The sequence below is a fragment of the Microcebus murinus genome, chromosome 14 (assembly GCF_040939455.1).
Source record: "Microcebus murinus isolate Inina chromosome 14, M.murinus_Inina_mat1.0, whole genome shotgun sequence".
Taxonomy (NCBI): Eukaryota; Metazoa; Chordata; class Mammalia; order Primates; family Cheirogaleidae; genus Microcebus; species Microcebus murinus.
This window is the reverse complement of record NC_134117.1, coordinates 64,379,046-64,396,047: the sequence shown is the minus strand read 5'-3', so window position 1 is coordinate 64,396,047 and position 17,002 is coordinate 64,379,046. Positions and strand designations below refer to the sequence as shown.

The following is a 17,002-nucleotide window of genomic DNA, read 5'->3' as shown; positions in this document are numbered from 1 at the left end:
ATACTTGGGGAGGTACTTGTACCGGTCAGAGTCCTGAAGGGAGACAGATGGCACTTTAAATTGTGTCATTTGAGGAGATTCTACAAAGGTGTGTCCAGTGTTTGAGAGGAAAGAGAAGAGGGATACTATTGTACTTCAGGGCTGGTAACAACAGGAAGCTGTTGTCATCCCTCTGACTGAAAAGACAAGGAGAGGGAGCAGCTAGGAGAACAGAGAGAAGGCAAGCTGTAAGGAGGAGGCCACCTGGCAGGCTCTGTGGTCCCTGGAAGAGGGACTCCACTGAGGCATCAAGTGGGGATGGAGGGGGCAGACATGCCATGACCTCACTCTCTTCCTGCCCTCCCAGCTCTTGTTTGTTACTCATATGAACCAACAGAAACCAGAGACAGGGGAATCTGCAGCCCTCCTGTTGCACAGGGCAGGACAAGAAAAGGTAGAGACTAGATGGCAGGGCACGAGGGGACTGGAAAAGGAAGACATCAGCATCATACTTAAGAATGTTTGTAGGATTGCTATGGAAATTAAAAGAGAGAAATAAGCAAAATGTCATGTGGAGTCTAGCTCATAGTAGGTGCTCAACACGATGAGTTCACCTACTTCCTCTGCCATAACTGACACTTCAAAGGATGATCCTAATCACTGGACTTATTTCACTGTTAAAAAAAAAAAAAAACCCTCACATATGTGCTTTTAATAAATGAGCTATATTGCCAAAATATAATGCAGTAAATAGGACATGCCATGATAGATTTATTTTTTAAACAGATGGAGGATTTTTTTAAACTAAACCTTAGAAATAATGACTTTGAATTAATAGCTTTGTTTCATAATTGAGTTATCTAAATGACTCATATTTGCAGTGTACACAAAGAAATTAATTATTCATAGCTCGCTAAACCGTCACAACCATGAAGTCTATCAACATGAACAAGTGACCTGTCTTAAAAAAACTGTTCTTTACCTATTGATCAATCAACTATTCAAGTGTTCTAACCCAGTGGCATTCAGGAAGTTATGGTGCAGTTTGCAGGATATATAAATCAGTGCCTTGGTTATCAATCATGAAAACGTTTAAGTCCATTGCATGTTTTACAAAACAAAAGCTATAATATATTAAGCTATAATTTACAAAGTTCTGAAAGCACTTTATAAGTCAATTTTTGTCTATGTACCAGGATGCAGTGCAAGTCAACACATACTGCAATGTCATTGAATCAAACAAAAAGGAAGGTCTCTTAAAGACAACCTTATTTAATTTGTGAGTGGCTCCTAGAAACCATAGTAGAAGCCAAGTTTAGGAGAGGAGGGAGCATATAAACAGATAAGAAATTGGAATAGAGGTACTGGGGCTTAAACATATTAGAAGCCATAATTTTAAAAAAATCTCTCAACTTTAAAACATTTACAGCATAATATAGTTAATATAGTAATAGAGTAATATTATATTGAATTATTTCACTTGACAAGGTGGAATGCTACTTCAACACGTGTTATAATGAGCAGGTGGGAAATACTGTTTTGGAGAAAATATGTGTCTTCTAAAAGGCTGGTAATTTTGGACTTATTTCTCTAATTAAAACAATTTCCATTAGGTCCAGAGAAATAAAATGCTCTGTAAAAATGCTGTAAATGTAGCAATTGATACAAACCAAACCTTGCACAAAAGAACTAAAGCAATTATCCAAGAGACAAACATATTTCAAACCCAAGTTGAAGATATTTAAACCATTTTTTTTTTAAAATTGGCAAACCCTTGGAGTCTTGCTGTCTTAGTCTCTACTCATGTAGAATAAGAATAAAAATCATCATCAAGTGCTGAGGATTGGTGTCAAGAGTGGCCAAAAATCTCAAAGTAAATGGGGCCGGGAACAATAAAATCCTTTCCTTGTGTCTCATTAAGAAGCAAGGGCGAAGGTAGCTTTCTTTCATAATGTATGTTTCGGCACAGTGGTATGCAACGTTTTGCCCAGTATGTGAAAACAAATGGTCAACAACATTTATCTTTCACTGCTAGAAGCAACAGTTATTATTTACCTTTTCCTTTTTAAAATTTTATTTTTTTATATAATTATTTTTTAAATACTGTACTTCTCACTAAGAAAAGGGAGTTTAAATCTCTGGACAATTTCCACAAAGATTGAGGATATATATTTGGACACACATAAACTTCTAGCATTAGTCCTAAACTTCACTACTTGGTTTAGAACAAATTCCTTCAATATTTGTAGTCCTTCATTCCTCAAGTGTAAAACACAAAAGTGTGAACTAGTAGATGCTGAAGGACATGTTTCAGCTTTAGAAGGCTATGAAATGTATCAAATAACTTTATTTTTTGGCTTTCTCTCCAAAAGAGCCAGTTTATGGGGCCAGCTTAGAAGAAAGTACAACCCCATTGGTAACAGAAGGTCTTACAGCCCCAAGGAGATTTGCCAGGCTTCTTCCCCCTGGAAAGTTTCTTTTCATAAGAACCATGTTGGAAGACCTGGAGCCCATCACATCAAGTACCTAGGGAAGTCATTCACTTTGCATACTAGGAAAAAATAATGTTTTTAGTGTTTTTTCAGATTGCAATCATCTCTTTCATTGGTGTGTGTCTGTAGCTTTGATGGGTATTGTCAAGAGTTCCGGCAGGCCCTTAGGGAAGCAGTGCTGCCTGCTAGGGAAGCTGGTTATCTTGGTTTACCTGATGAGAGCTGCTTGAGTATCTACTCCATGGAGAACTACAGGATAAGCAAGAGCAATCATCTCTCCTGAGTAACGCTGCCATTCCTCGGCATGGGCTGTCCAGCATATACACGGTGTGACCACGCCCACTCCCACCATGATTAGCTACCTGTACCTGTGGTGTTTGACAGATTGGCTTCCTCTGTCAGGAGAAGGGACCTCGGGGAATGACTGGGGGCCGACAAAACTTGACTCCATCATTTTCTCCAATGCAGTCACAGGATGCCTTTCCGCCTTTGAGTACTGTGGGAAATCACATGCACAGAGTTGAGCTGGAGGACGCTATGAGAGGAGGGCCTTATTATAATACCATAGTGAAGCATTGAGAAGGTGCTGGAATGGCAGCTTCCGCTAGGCACCTGATCAGGAGGGTGGGAGAGACATCATTTGCACCCATTTCTCTCGCACTGGGTACCCCCCACCCCCTGCAGTCTTCTCTGTCATTAGATAAGGTCCAGTCAAAAGGCCTCTTCCCTTCAGAATCGAGTCTGTCATCTGGTTTCAGTCTACACCCATGGCACACTGGGCCTGACCGCCAAAAAGCAGTTCCAAACGTGCTAAATTCAATGTACATTTTCTTTAAAAAAAAAAAAAAAGAAGTTGAATAAGTAGCTAGGTTACTAATAATAGAGTTTCAGTAGATACTGGGTGAATGAACCTCATAATATTCTGAGAATTATAGAGGACATCGATTCAGAATATCTGCCCACCACGGTCCAATGCTTCTCCCTTTCAGCCTCACAGGTAATTACCATGTCTAACAGGAGAAATTTGTGAGCATTTCACTCTTTATAGTTCCTAAGCCTCGGTTTCACCTTTGACTATAATATTTACTACCTCATAGGGCACAGAAGGCTTAGCAAGCTTATAGAGCTGACACCTTAAGGAAAAACTTCGCCTAAAAGGAACTATCACGTGGTTTTCAAGAGCCCACAAGTTGTCAATTTTAACACTCCCTGGATAGTTGGCACTTGAATAGGCATCTAGAAACTGCAGGTGAAGACTTTCTTTGGAAACGGCATTTTTGGAATACTAACCAAACTAAAAAAGATTTTGGAATCAGGATATTGAATACCCAGTGTTTTATGAAGCTACACATTTTAAGTGTTATCCTGAGCAACTGCAAAACTGTAAAACTCAGTAGACTTTTCTTCACTCCAAAAGCAAAGAAGCTAGTATTAGAGGCACAGAAAAAAAAAAAAAAAAGAAAGTAAGTAAAAATAAAGTTAATCAACCTTTTACAATCTCAAATCTATATGATGGGATAATGATATTAATATCTATCTTATAGTATTATTGAAAAAATTAATGAGGCAACACCTCATGCACCCGAATCAGGTAAAAGGAAGATAAAAAACAAGGAATATTACACTTTAAGTTGTTTAAAGAGTCTAAGGATGACTTCTGAAATAAGAACTAAGAAAAGTGTTATAGGCAGAAGAAAAAATGAATCTAAGAGGAAAGAGCAGGATATATTTCATCACAAATTTTTTATAAAAATGTAGGTTTTAGAATTAACACTTGAAAGTAAAGTCCAAAGAATTTCAACATGGCTGGAAGTTAGAGATAAGAAGAAAGAAGAGAAGGGAGAAGCATGATCTTTTATTTCTTTTTTTAGTCCTGGCTGTGGTTGTTGAGAATCAGGAAAGGCTAAAATATGAATGCTGATTAATTTTGAACAGTGATGAACTACATATATACATATGTGTGTTAAAAATTAGCACTAGTACATAAGAAATAAAGAAATATAAAATATAAAAACCATGAATGAGAAAAAACATTATTAATTCAACAAAATTAATATAGAGAGTTGTACCAAGAAAGCATGGCAAATTGGAAATATATATGGCAAGGATAAGTGTGAAACCATTAGTGATGACAATAACTGTGGATGGTTATATCTTAATAATAAAAGACAGAAATTCACACATTAACTTTAACAATCTTCTCATCTATTATCTGAAAGAGCTCATTTTAAAACAACAGAGAAAAAGATCAAATAGAATGGGTAAAGATACATCCTGCAAATTATAGGAATAAAAGGCTTATAACAGTTATTAAATAAAATATAATTTGTACAAAGTACATTTTAAAAGAGAAAAAGATGGCTATTTCATATTAATAGAAGGAACAATCCACCAAGTGATATTCATACATTTTTATCTATCTAATGACATAGCCTCAGAAATACAGAGTAAAACTAAAAGCATTGCCTGAAAACTTTGACAAATTGATGATCATATTGACATATTTATTACTTGTTATAGAGACATGTGTAGCCTTTCAAGTCACAGGGGAAAATATAGAACTCAAGAATAAAGGTACTGGAGCAATTGTTATCCATGAAAATAAAATTGATTTTGTTTTCTATCTTCATAAACAAAAAAAATCAGGTTAATGAAGGAGTTAAATGTAAAAGAAATAAATATATTAGAAAAAATATTGGGGTAATGACCTTAGATATGAAAAACTTTCTCAATAAGTGATAAAAGTTATTAACCATTACAATTTTGATAATTTGACTACATCAGAATTTAAAATGAGTAAGTGTACTAAAAAAGATTTCATAAAATAAAAAGAATTTGTGTGGCAATGAGCATAATTGTGGATTATAAGGTATAATTTTAGGTTAATTTATATGTTTAGATTTTAATAAAGAGAAGATATTAATGAACTATTTGGTTAAAAAAATACATTTAAAAATTTTATAAGATTATATGGGGATATTTATTCATAATCTTAAGGGAGATTACCAGGATGAAACAGCCAGAGACCATAAAGAAAAATATATGTTAAATTTGATTAACTACCAGTTTCATTATTCTAATTATTAATAATAATTATTAAATAACATAATATTATACTATTATAAATAATATAAAATAATATTAACAAGTATTCATACTTGTTAATATTATTTTATATTAATTATTAATAAGTATTAATACTTATTAATAATCCTGATTATTAACCAATCAAAATATAAGTAAAAACCTGGGAAAATGTTGGCTATTCATATGTTAGTTCAGTACTATTCTTAAGTATAAAGGCTTCACAGAAATCGATGGGAAAAAATGAAATGAACAAGAATTTCACAGACAGCTAGACAAATATGCAATATACATATGGGACTGTGTACAACTGCACACATTGTAACAGGTTGATAATCAGCATAGGGAAAATTAAGCTGGGTGTCGTGACGCTCGCCTGTAGTCCCAGCTATTGAGGAGGCTGAAGCAATATGTGAACAGCCACTCCACTCCAGCCTGGGCAACAAAGGGAGACTCTGTCTCTTAAAAAAAAAAAAAAAATATCCCAAGTCTGTGCTGGTCTTAAAAAAAAAAAAAAAAATAGAAAAAATTAAATTTCAAGAATATCTAATAAAAGGAAAAATCTGGGAAAAGTAGCATTGGTGCTAATTTGGGGAATGCATTGGCAATATTCTTTAAAATGTTAAATATCCATACTCTTCAATGCAGAATGTTACTTCTGGAATTTTCCATCATTGATATAATTGCAAAAGGTCAAAATGATATAATTCCCAGGGTATATCAGCAGTATAATTTTTAATACCCGAACAAAATAAATAGGAAAGAGAAACAATTGAAAATAATAGAAATGTTCACAAATGAATACTATACAGCTATTAAAAAGAATAAAAGCACAGTCCAAAAAAAGTATGCATATGAATCCATTTGTGTAAATAAGAAAAATGCAATAAATAAATATGCATATATTGTGTATTTTTATATGTATATACATGTATTACCTTTGTGTTTATATACACTTATACAGATTTTATATATACATATACAGATATTTTGTGTGTGTTCATGTGCATCTGTATATTTCTTATGCAACTACTCAGGATCTAGATTTTCAAAAATGTAAGATAAATTAATAACTATTAATTAGTTATTAGTTTGGAGAAAAGAAAATCCATAGGTATACGCTATGGAGACTAGGGAAAATATCGAGTCATATACCCTTAAGTTTAAAAGCTCCAACTAAATGTTTCCGTGTCAAGTGACTTTCAAAATAAGCCACATAGTGGCAGTAATGACCATGTCTTGAACAGGAATCTAAATTCCTCAAAATGGAACTGTAGAAGCTGGTCAGACTTTTTACAAAATGGGGTAAAATGACACAGAACAAAAAGAAGACATGGAGATAATTTAGAAAAAGTGGTTGTTACCAACACCCCCAAATGACAAAGATCCAATAAACAATGGAAATACCTCCATGTGTGCTTCCTTATAATTACAGTTGTGAGTTACAAACCATCCATGGAAGCAGTCAGATGAATGGCCATGTTTACTAAAGTGTAAGCAACATCCTAAACTTCTATCTGACTTACAGATTCTAGAAAAGACACATTAGGTTTTGTTATCTTTTTTTCCCAACTCCTAATAAATTGCTTTAGAAGACAAACTCAGACGCCTAGAAAGCCCAGCTACAAAAACAAGTGAGATGCTCTGACACATCCATGGCAAACTGGAGAAAGCAGTACTCTGTCCACTCAGCAACTGCAGAGACCAACGGGGAAAACATCAGGTAGCTGCCTTGGAGCATGCAGGTTTTCTGGAGAAACTGCTGAGCCATTAAAAGTCAGTAACCCCTTCCTTCCTTCTCTCCTTCCTTCCTTCTCTCCTTCCTTCCTTCTCTCCTTCCTTCCTTCTCTCCTTCCTTCCTTCCTTCCTTCCTTCCTTCCTTCCTTCCTTCCTTCCTTCCTTCCTTCCTTCCTTCCTTCCTTCCTTCCTTCCTTCCTTCCTTCTCTCCTTCCTTCCTTCCTTCCTTCCTTCCTTCCTTCCTTCCTTCCTTCCTTCCTTCCTTCCTTCCTTCCTTCCTTCCTTCCTTCCTTCCTTCCTTCCTTCCTTCCCTTGTTCACATCAAAAAACCTAATTCAGCTTTGAGGCCATTAGTTCACACTCTGTTTTGAATCCTGAGAGATGGAGGTCCTTGTTCAAAGTCCTGAGTAATAGTCATGAGCAGAATCAACCTCTTCCTTGTTCTGCTTATTCATAGTATCCATATAGGTACTTTCTACATCTTTTCTTTCAAGTGTTTAGATTGCTATTATATTATATAGCTGTTTTCATTTGCACTATATTGGTCCATTAATACAAATTTATTTCCATAATTTATTATTTTAGACCTTTTTCCTTTTTCTCACAGCATTTCACTTTAGTGATTGCATTTAACCTGAGAGTCAGGTTTAAATTGCTGGCGTTCCTTTCTAGGGTTGGTTGAGACATGTGGAAACATTTTTTAAAAATCTAATAAATTGTCAATCCTTCCAACTGATATTCCATACATGTTGTTTCAAAATAAATTTACAGATAGCTTCCGGTTTGAGCTCCGACAAGTAAAGAGCTTGGAGGTCATTATTCCTGTCCTTACAATAAGAAAAAAAAATGAACAAACTTAAAATCAATGACTATTCTTGTATTCCTCAGGTAATTGAGGTTGTAGGGCCAAGCACCACTGGGAAATCTGGAGAAATAGGTGCATACAGAGAATCACAGCCGAGATCAGCTTCCTGCAGCAGTCTGCTAGAACCAGAAATTGGTAGAAACGCTTAAGCAATTATTTTGACAAGTTGCTGAAATCTGTATGTGGACTAGAATGAGAGTTAATAACAGTGGATTACAACTAAAAAAGTTCCAAGACACACACTCTATTTAAGGAGTTCTCAGGGAAACTAAAAAACATCAGGTGAGACAAAAACAAAAACCCAAAACAGAAAACAAACACACACACACTAGAGGGTTTTAAAGCCCCTGCCATCCATCACTATCACAAACATTAAACAAAACCTAACTATTACCATATTAATACAAAACCTTACACCAAAGGCCTATTTACCTTAGTAAGGACTTATTACCTGATATATTATGTCCACTTTTTAACAAAAATTAAAAGGTATTCTAAAAGACAAGAAAAAATACAATCTGAAGAGAAAAAATAAACAATCAGAACTTACATAGCACAGAGATGTTGGAATAATCAGGACATTTAAAATAAGCATGAAAAATAGGCCAAGGGTTCTGTTGGGGCTCAGAAAACAATACTCCAAAGCATGGTGATTTGACATGCTGAGTACTTTGAACTAAAGAAACATCCTCAGGACAAAGGTCTCTCCCAAAGCACAAGGGGAAGCTTTTCTCTGAAGTTTGCTTATCTACCTAAAGACCAGATGCATGGAAGAGGAACACAAATGCCTTCAATTTTCTTACTGAAGTTTTATTAACCGAGGAAGACTAAACTCATATCACAGAGGAAGACTGAAAATCAAACATCACACCCAGAGAGCAGACGAAGTGTCCCAGATCACTGTCTATTCTATGGGCCCATTCATCTGTTCTAAAAATCATTTACTGCCCCTCCAAAGTTGCCTACATCCCCTATTTCCCTTTTTCCTATGAAGAAGGGTACATAAACTTCTAGACATCATTATGTTATTGGGCATTCACCTTCCTGTAATGCCCCTATACACATAAAGAAATTTGTAGGCTTTTTCTTTTGTTAATCAGTCTATTGTTAGTTTATTGCTCAGACTCAAACATCAATCCCTAAGGGTGAGAAAGGGGGTTCTTTTGCCCTTGTAGTTCTAAAGGAAATAGTAGAAAACATACAAGAACAGGTGAGCACTGTAAGCAGGGATTTGAAAGCTCTTAGAAATGAAAAGTAAATGCTAAAAATAACAAACACTGCAAGAGAAATGATGAATGCACTGGGTAGGTTCTTCAATAGACGAAAAAAAAAAAAGGAAAGAAAGAAAAACAAAAGAGAATATTAAAGAACTATAGAACAATTTCAAAAGGTATAACATATGCATAATTGGAATGTAAGAAGGGGAAGAAAGAGAAAATGGTGTAGGAGAAAAATTTGAAGTAATAATGACCAAGAAGTTCAAAGTTAGTGATAGACACTACACCCCAGATCTAAGCAGGTTCTAGAACACCAAAATACCATACAGGATAAATACCAAAATATTGACTCAATGGCATATTCAAACTGAAAAAAGGAGAAAGAGAAAGAAAAGAAAAAGTAATTCACAAGAAAATCTAGAGAATATAAAATCTTGGCTGTGGAGGAAAAAGATTAAGAAATACAATGGGCTTTCAATCAGAAACCATGCAAAGAAGAAGGAAGAGGATTGAAATATTTAAAGTGTTGAAAGAAAAAAACCCACCAAACTACAACTGATATCCACTGAAACTATCCAACAAAAGTGAAGGAGAAATAAACTTTCTCAAATAAATGAAAACTGAAGAAATTCATTACCAGAAGACCATCTTGCCAGAAATTAAAAAGAAGTTCATCAGGGAGAGAGAAAATGATATAGAACACAAACTCAGATTTATATAAGTAAGAAAAAGTGTGAGACAACTAATAAATGGAGGTAAATTATTCTTATTTTTCATTGATCAAATAGAAAATATTTGTTCACAGTAATAATAGTAACAATGTATTGGGGGAATGTTAGTGATTGATAGCAATTTTATAAAGAATAAGAGAAAAGAATTGATGATACTCTGTTACAAGGTAACTATATGAACTACGAAGTGATAAAGTGTTATTTGAAAGTAGACTTAGATCAGTTGTTAATGTGTATTACAAACTCTTCTGTAACAACTAAAAATATATATGAAAAGAAGTATAGTTGATATGACAAGGGGGGAGGAAATGAAATCATATACAATAATTAATTTAAAAATCAGAGGGGGAAGAAATAAAAGAGAACCTAAAAAAAAAAGCAAAGAACATGTGCAAAGAAAATAGTTAAAAATATGGCAGATATTAATCAAACTATATCAGTAACCACTTTAAATGATTGATCTAAATACAACAATTAAGAAAAAACAGAGATTGTGAGAATGGATTTTAAAAATCAAAAGCAAATATATGGTGTATATAAGAAACCCATTTTAAATATAAAGATAAAGATAGGATAAAAGCAAAAGGGTAGAGAAAGAAATACCATGCTAACACTGATCAAAAGAAGGCTGAAGTACGTATAGTAACTTCTGACAAAACAGACTTCAGAAAAAGGAAAACTATGAGAGAAAAGAAGGATAAGAAAAGTATCATTTATGTAATAACAAAGGGATCTATTTTCCAAGAAGATAAAGTAATTGTTCACATTTATACACCTAACAGAGCATCAAAATTCATAAAGCAAAATCAAAAGAACTATAAAGAGAAAAAGATAAATCCACTGTTACATTGGAGAGTTCAACATCCATCTATCAGTAATTCACAGATCCAGCAAGCAGAAATATCAGTAAAGATATAGTTGACCTGACTAGTACTCTCAGTGAAGTTGATCAAGTTAATGTCCATAGAATATTCCTTCAACAATAGCAAATTACACTTTCTTCTCAAGCTCACATAAAACATTAATCAACATAAACCACATTTTGGGGCCATAAAATTCACTTTATGCAATTAAAAAGAATAGGAATTCTACAAAGCATGTTCTCAGACCACATTGAAATTAAACTAGAAAAATCAAGATCAAAAAAATAGTTGGGAAATCACAAAATATTTAGAGCCTTAACAGCAAAGATAGATAACAGAAGGGTCAAAGAAGAAGTTTCAACATACATTTTAAAATATATTTAAATAAATGAAATTGAAAATACAGTTTATCAAAATTTGTGAAAGGTAATCAAAGCAGTGACTACAGATAAATTGATAGCCTCACATTTTTATATTTTAAAGAAATAAATGTTTAAAATTGATAATCTAAATCTAAACTAAAAAAAAGAACAATTTAAGCCTAAAACTAGCAGAAAAAGAGACATAATGAAAAGTTCAAGAAGAAATCAATGAAATTGAAAGCAGGAAAATGATTGAGAAAAATCAACACAAAAGCAAATCTGATTTTTTGAAAAGACCAATAATTTTGACAAATCTCTAGTCTGGCCAACTCATAACAGAAAAGAATAGATTCAAATTACCAATAAGTGAAAGGGGCTTGTCACTACTGCTCCATGGACATAAAATGGATAATAAAGGAACCTTCTGAGAAACTCTGTGTCCTCAAATTTAATAAATTCATTGAAATAGACTGATTTTGTGAAAGATACAAACTACCAAAATTCACCCAAGGGGAAACCGTTCACCTTAATCGTTCTATATCTATTAAAGAAATATGGCTATTAAAAACATCAGTATTAAAAAAAAAAAAACACATCAGTATTATTCAGGAGGCCTGGAGATCCCAGGAAGAAATGCAGACTCGGAGGAAGGAGTCTAGCTGAACCAAGAGTGTAAGGAAGAGCATTGGTAAAAGGTGGGCGTGGTGCAATGCTGCCCAGAGCAGCCTCAGAAATGGGACTAAAGGCAGAAGTACTACACCTGAGCACTCCTAGCTGTCAAAGTTGTGTAGCACAGAGGTATGGGGTGACAATTCCAAGACTGCGACACATATATTCTGCCATTGAACAAATATGCAAATGGACGTCGGATAGTGGGAGCCAGGTTTTCACTGTTCAAGTGGGAATTTATAGATAAGCAATGGGAAGAGGCTAGAACAATCCATGTGGTCGTGGATTAGAATTTCGGGAGACCTTAATATGAACCCATGCTTAGTGGAATACAGAAACAGATGGTTACATAAAGAAATATTTATAGATATATGTTAGTGCATATATATAATCTTTAATATTTAGCTCTTTATATATACATCTTTACTATATCTATAATATCTGTAATATTATATAATATATATAATCTTTGATCTGTTTGCTGAGAAGTCCTAGAAACAAGGACATCCCAGTAGCAATGAGGACACACACACCTAGATCCCAAATCTTGGTTTCCAATAGCATTCTGCAATAAAAGGAACTAGAGCTACTTAGATAAATGGCTGATTCTAAGACTAAGGCAGAAAATACAGAATATAAACCTAAAGCATCTTGTAGTGCTCCAGAAAAAAACCCCCAAACCTCATCAAATTGATGGATGATGTCACAACAACATGAGCCAACTGAAAGACCTATCAATGGTCAAAGCCAGAAAGACTGCATCACAAAATAAAGTATATAGCTACTTGGATTACAAATCAAAATACAAAATAAGTATCCGTGAGTCCATGCTCACAAATATAAATAAATGACAGCATGAATAAATAAGTGGGGGAGAAGACACAAACTTTGTAGTGGAGTCTTAAATAACTCATGAAGATACTCCACCAGAAGAAAGGGGGACCATAACTCCATACTCCATAAGTGTGGGAGCTCTGCAGAGTCACTTCCTCCCAAAGTGTACTCTATGACGGGACACAGAAGAGTAGAGTCACTTCACAGTGGAAACACCTGACAAATACTACCTCCAACAGATAAGGTAAGCACCAATAATGAAAATGCAAATTGATAGGGCACACCCTTGATATGATGTGATAACAATGACATTTGTTATCTTTCTGTAAAAAACCTATAACCTCATGAGAAAAACATCAGACACATTCCAATAGAGGGGCATCATACAAAACACTTTAACCAGTACTCAAAACTACCAAGGGTCGTCGTGACAAGAAAAACCTGACAAACCATTGCAGCCAAGAGGAACCCGAGGAGACAGGGCAACTAAATGTCATGTGGTATCCGGGATGGGGTTGGAACAGAAGAAGCAATAAGGTAAAAACTCAGGAGATCTGGATAAACTATGGATTTTAGTTAGTAATAACACCTCGATATTAGTTCATTAACTTTAACAAATGTAATAATGTGCAATGTTAATAATAGGAGAAATTGATTACAGAGTATAAAGGGACTCTCTGTAGTATCTTCGCAACTTGTCTTTAAAGCAATTGTCCTAAAAAATAAAATCTACTTAAAAATTTTTTAAAAATAGAAGTTTTTTTTTTTTTAAAACCAAAAAAAGAAAGAAAAATTTAGAGACTAAAGATAGAATTTAGTCTCCCTTTACTTTCCTGAGTTACTCAGGCATAAGCCCTCAGGGTGTACACCCCACTCAGCAAAACAGTTATCTGCACCAACCCTCCTTAAAAGTTAGCTTAAATGACCAGGATCATAACCTTTGCACATTCTGTGCTCTATGCTGAAAGCATTTACTACGGTTTCTTCCAAAATGTATGCAGTCCCATCCCTGGGAGGACTTAAGATGTGCACAGTTTTATCCATCAGATCTTATCTCCAGCGAGGCTTAAGTGCTCAGGTCAGTTGCCTGTTTGGACCACCCTACTAGCACTCTCTACCATGTTTCAAGTCTGGCAGTTGATGACATGTTCTTTCCTTAACATAGATTCTAATTTTGTGCACTGGGTTAAGATCTCATCTGGTACAATGTACAAAATATTGCTTTAGTGGTGAATAAGGAGAAGCCCCAGTGTGTTTACTGGTCCTTTCAGCATGAGCCCATGTGATTTCCTCTGAAATAGCCCCGTAGGCTCTGGTCCACACTGTGATTTCTTGGGGCAGCAGGTCCAACTGGCCTCCCTGAAAGCCCCACCTTGTGCAAGTGTGCAAGGGTGCTGAGACTGTCCTCTGTCGCCCGCCCATCACCTGCCTTGCTCCACACACATTGTTGGTGATGTGCTAAAATCAGCAGACAGGTCCGATGGGGCAGGCACATGCTGGCAGCAGAGTAACGACACTGTTGTTTCCAGGTCTGCCACACGCATGCAGCAGAAGTCAGAAGGTTAAATGCAAGTGGAGTCTGCTTTGGAAAGCAATGTTGACAGAGCTGATAATCACCTGGTCTGGAACTCCAGGCAATAAATGCAGGAGGAGGATATGTTAAAACAGTTTATAAATATTCTCTCTGCTTTGCTCCAGCCTATCTACGTCTGTGTCAAAAGGTTTTTTATTGCTGGACTGACTCATGAGCCCAGAGCATGCAGACATTGATGGTTACAATATATTTTTGGAGTGATTTCATCTGGATTTCTAATGTAAATAATTAAAAAAACAAATTGACCATTGTTGCTATTTTGAGAATTTTTGCACCATGCACCAGAGCTGGAAGAACTGTAACTATTGTCAATATTTATACATTTCCTCTAAAACTGTGGTCCCCAAACAACCCAGGTGAGAGTTCCCCAGGAGGCAAGTGAACAAAGCCCAATCTGCACCTGCAGCCGCCCCCATCCCTCCCTCACATCACCACCGAACCCTGCTCCTGGTCAGATCAGCAGCATCAAACCCTCACCAGAGCGGGAAGAACCCCACTGCAAACTGTGCAGGTGAGGGACCCAGGTTATGTGCTCCCCATGAGAATTTAATGTCTGATGATCTGAGGTGGAGCCGAGGCAGTGACGTCCCTCCCCTGCCCCCACCTCCATGGAAAAACTGTCTTCCATGAAACTGGTCCCTGGTGTCAAAAAGGCTGGGGACCGCTGAGCTAAAGGGAAATAATATAAAACCCTTTTCAGACACGAGGCATACTAAGCACCCGCTCCCAACCCCACCTCCAACAAGGTGCCAGCTTTAGCCTGGGGACTGAACTTGTGCTATTGCATCTTCTTAGGGAGCTCTTTGCTATTCCTGTTGTCATATGACTCCCCAGCTTTCCTGCTATAAGCTCTGATAGCACCTTTCACGATTGGCTATAGACGTGGACACAGATAAGATTCCACATTTGTGAGATTATTTGATTAATATCTATCACCTGCAGGAATCAATAAATGTCTAGAAAGCAAGGACATTCTCATTTTTGGTCATCATCATATCCCTGGTCCTTAGTAGGTACTTTCTGGCACTTACTAGCTATTTAATCAATACTTGAATAAATAGATGAATCTATGAATCTATATTGAATTAGTAAGTTAGAACCTGACCTTTAAAATAAGAAACCAGATTTTAGACTAGAACTACTCAAAATTGTTTAATTAATGCTACAAAGATATTACATCTTCTGACCTATATCCCCCTCTGCAAGCAATTTGATGTATTTTAACTCACTCTCAAGACTGAATTCTAATGTCACCCACTGTAGGCAGTCTTCACGTCCCCCTAGTCAAATTCAGAAGTCCTTTTCCATTCTCTGACAGCACTTTAACTTAATGCATCTACCTTATGAAACAGTATATGCATACATATTTTTCTCTACCACTAGCCTGTGAGCACCCCAAGGTCAGGAACAATCTCTTCTGTTTGTACTTTAGGTTCTTCATGCAGTGATCAAGACAAACAAGTCTTCAGCAAGCATTACTAAATAAATATATGCCTTACTACATATTATTAAGACTGTTTAAGGCATTAAATTCTTATTATTCTCCTTTAGCACGTGTTATGTTCCAATTCTTTCTCATTGAATGTGACTGCCTATAATCCTATTTTTCTTAAGATGGTTATTGAAAAAAAAGGCTTGAAAGGTGTATATAGTTTTCTTCTTGATAGTTGTATATAGTGTACATAGTTTATAGTTGTATAAAGGTGTATATAGTTTTCTTTCTTCATAATATACAATTATGCATATTTTTCTCTTGATTTTAAGAGAGAAGAATGGATCATCTATCTTTTGATGGCTTCTCTTGATCCCTGAACCAGGCTGAGAAGTTTCACGCCCTTCCCTTGAAGGTTCTGGAGGCTCTAATTCTGTCCCCAGCTCTTTCTCACTTGGGACAGTAAATGAGGTCAGTTCATTTTGACTCACAAATGCTTTATTTGTAAAAGGTGGCAAGGGCCAGATGCTTTCAAGGCACTGCCAGGATAATACACTCTAGTTCTGCAGTACCCAAGTCAAGTGTTTCCAGAATATCATGTTGCTTCACTAGACTAGGTGTTTCACATCTTGTTAAATGATTGCAAAGTGAAACCCTTCCCCATGAATGTTTAATGAACTTAAGGGAATGCCAGACACAGACACTTCATTTGTTAAACACTGCAATTTGCAAAGAATTTCAAGCAGCCAACCTGGGATTCAAGATAAAACAAAGACAGATTTTCCTGATAGGATAAGCAGGCAGGAAATGTTCCCTCCCAAGGGTGATATTATATAGATAATCTGTCACCTTCTTCTTAGTGGAAATAAAGGACAGTGGTGAGAAGCCTTGTGATGGAACTGGGTGTTCAGAATTTCCTGATGGTCCCATTTGCAACTCGAGCATGGACTCTGGACTTCCTCACCACTCTTGATATTTTGGGAAGGATAATTTTCTGTTGAGGAAGGTTATTGTGCACTGAAGGATGTTTATCAGCACCCCTGACCTCTACCTCCTCTACACTAGATGTCTGTAGCATTATTCTCCCAAGTTGTTTTCAGACTTTACAGTATGTGTGTGTGTGTGTGTGTGTGTGTGTTTTGT

The 17,002-nt window shown here is 35.9% G+C and overlaps 1 protein-coding gene across 7 annotated transcripts in view; it reads right to left on the bottom strand.

Moving 5' to 3' along the window:
• Positions 1-17,002, bottom strand: part of NRG3 (neuregulin 3) — a 1,059,991-nt gene that overhangs the window by 22,544 nt on the left and 1,020,445 nt on the right. For all 7 annotated transcript variants that reach the window (XM_012764721.3, XM_012764724.3, XM_076010185.1 and 4 more), the window contains exon 7: positions 2,840-2,967. In XM_012764721.3, the coding sequence (XP_012620175.1) occupies positions 2,840-2,967 (128 nt within the window). The remainder of the gene's footprint in view (positions 1-2,839; positions 2,968-17,002) is intronic.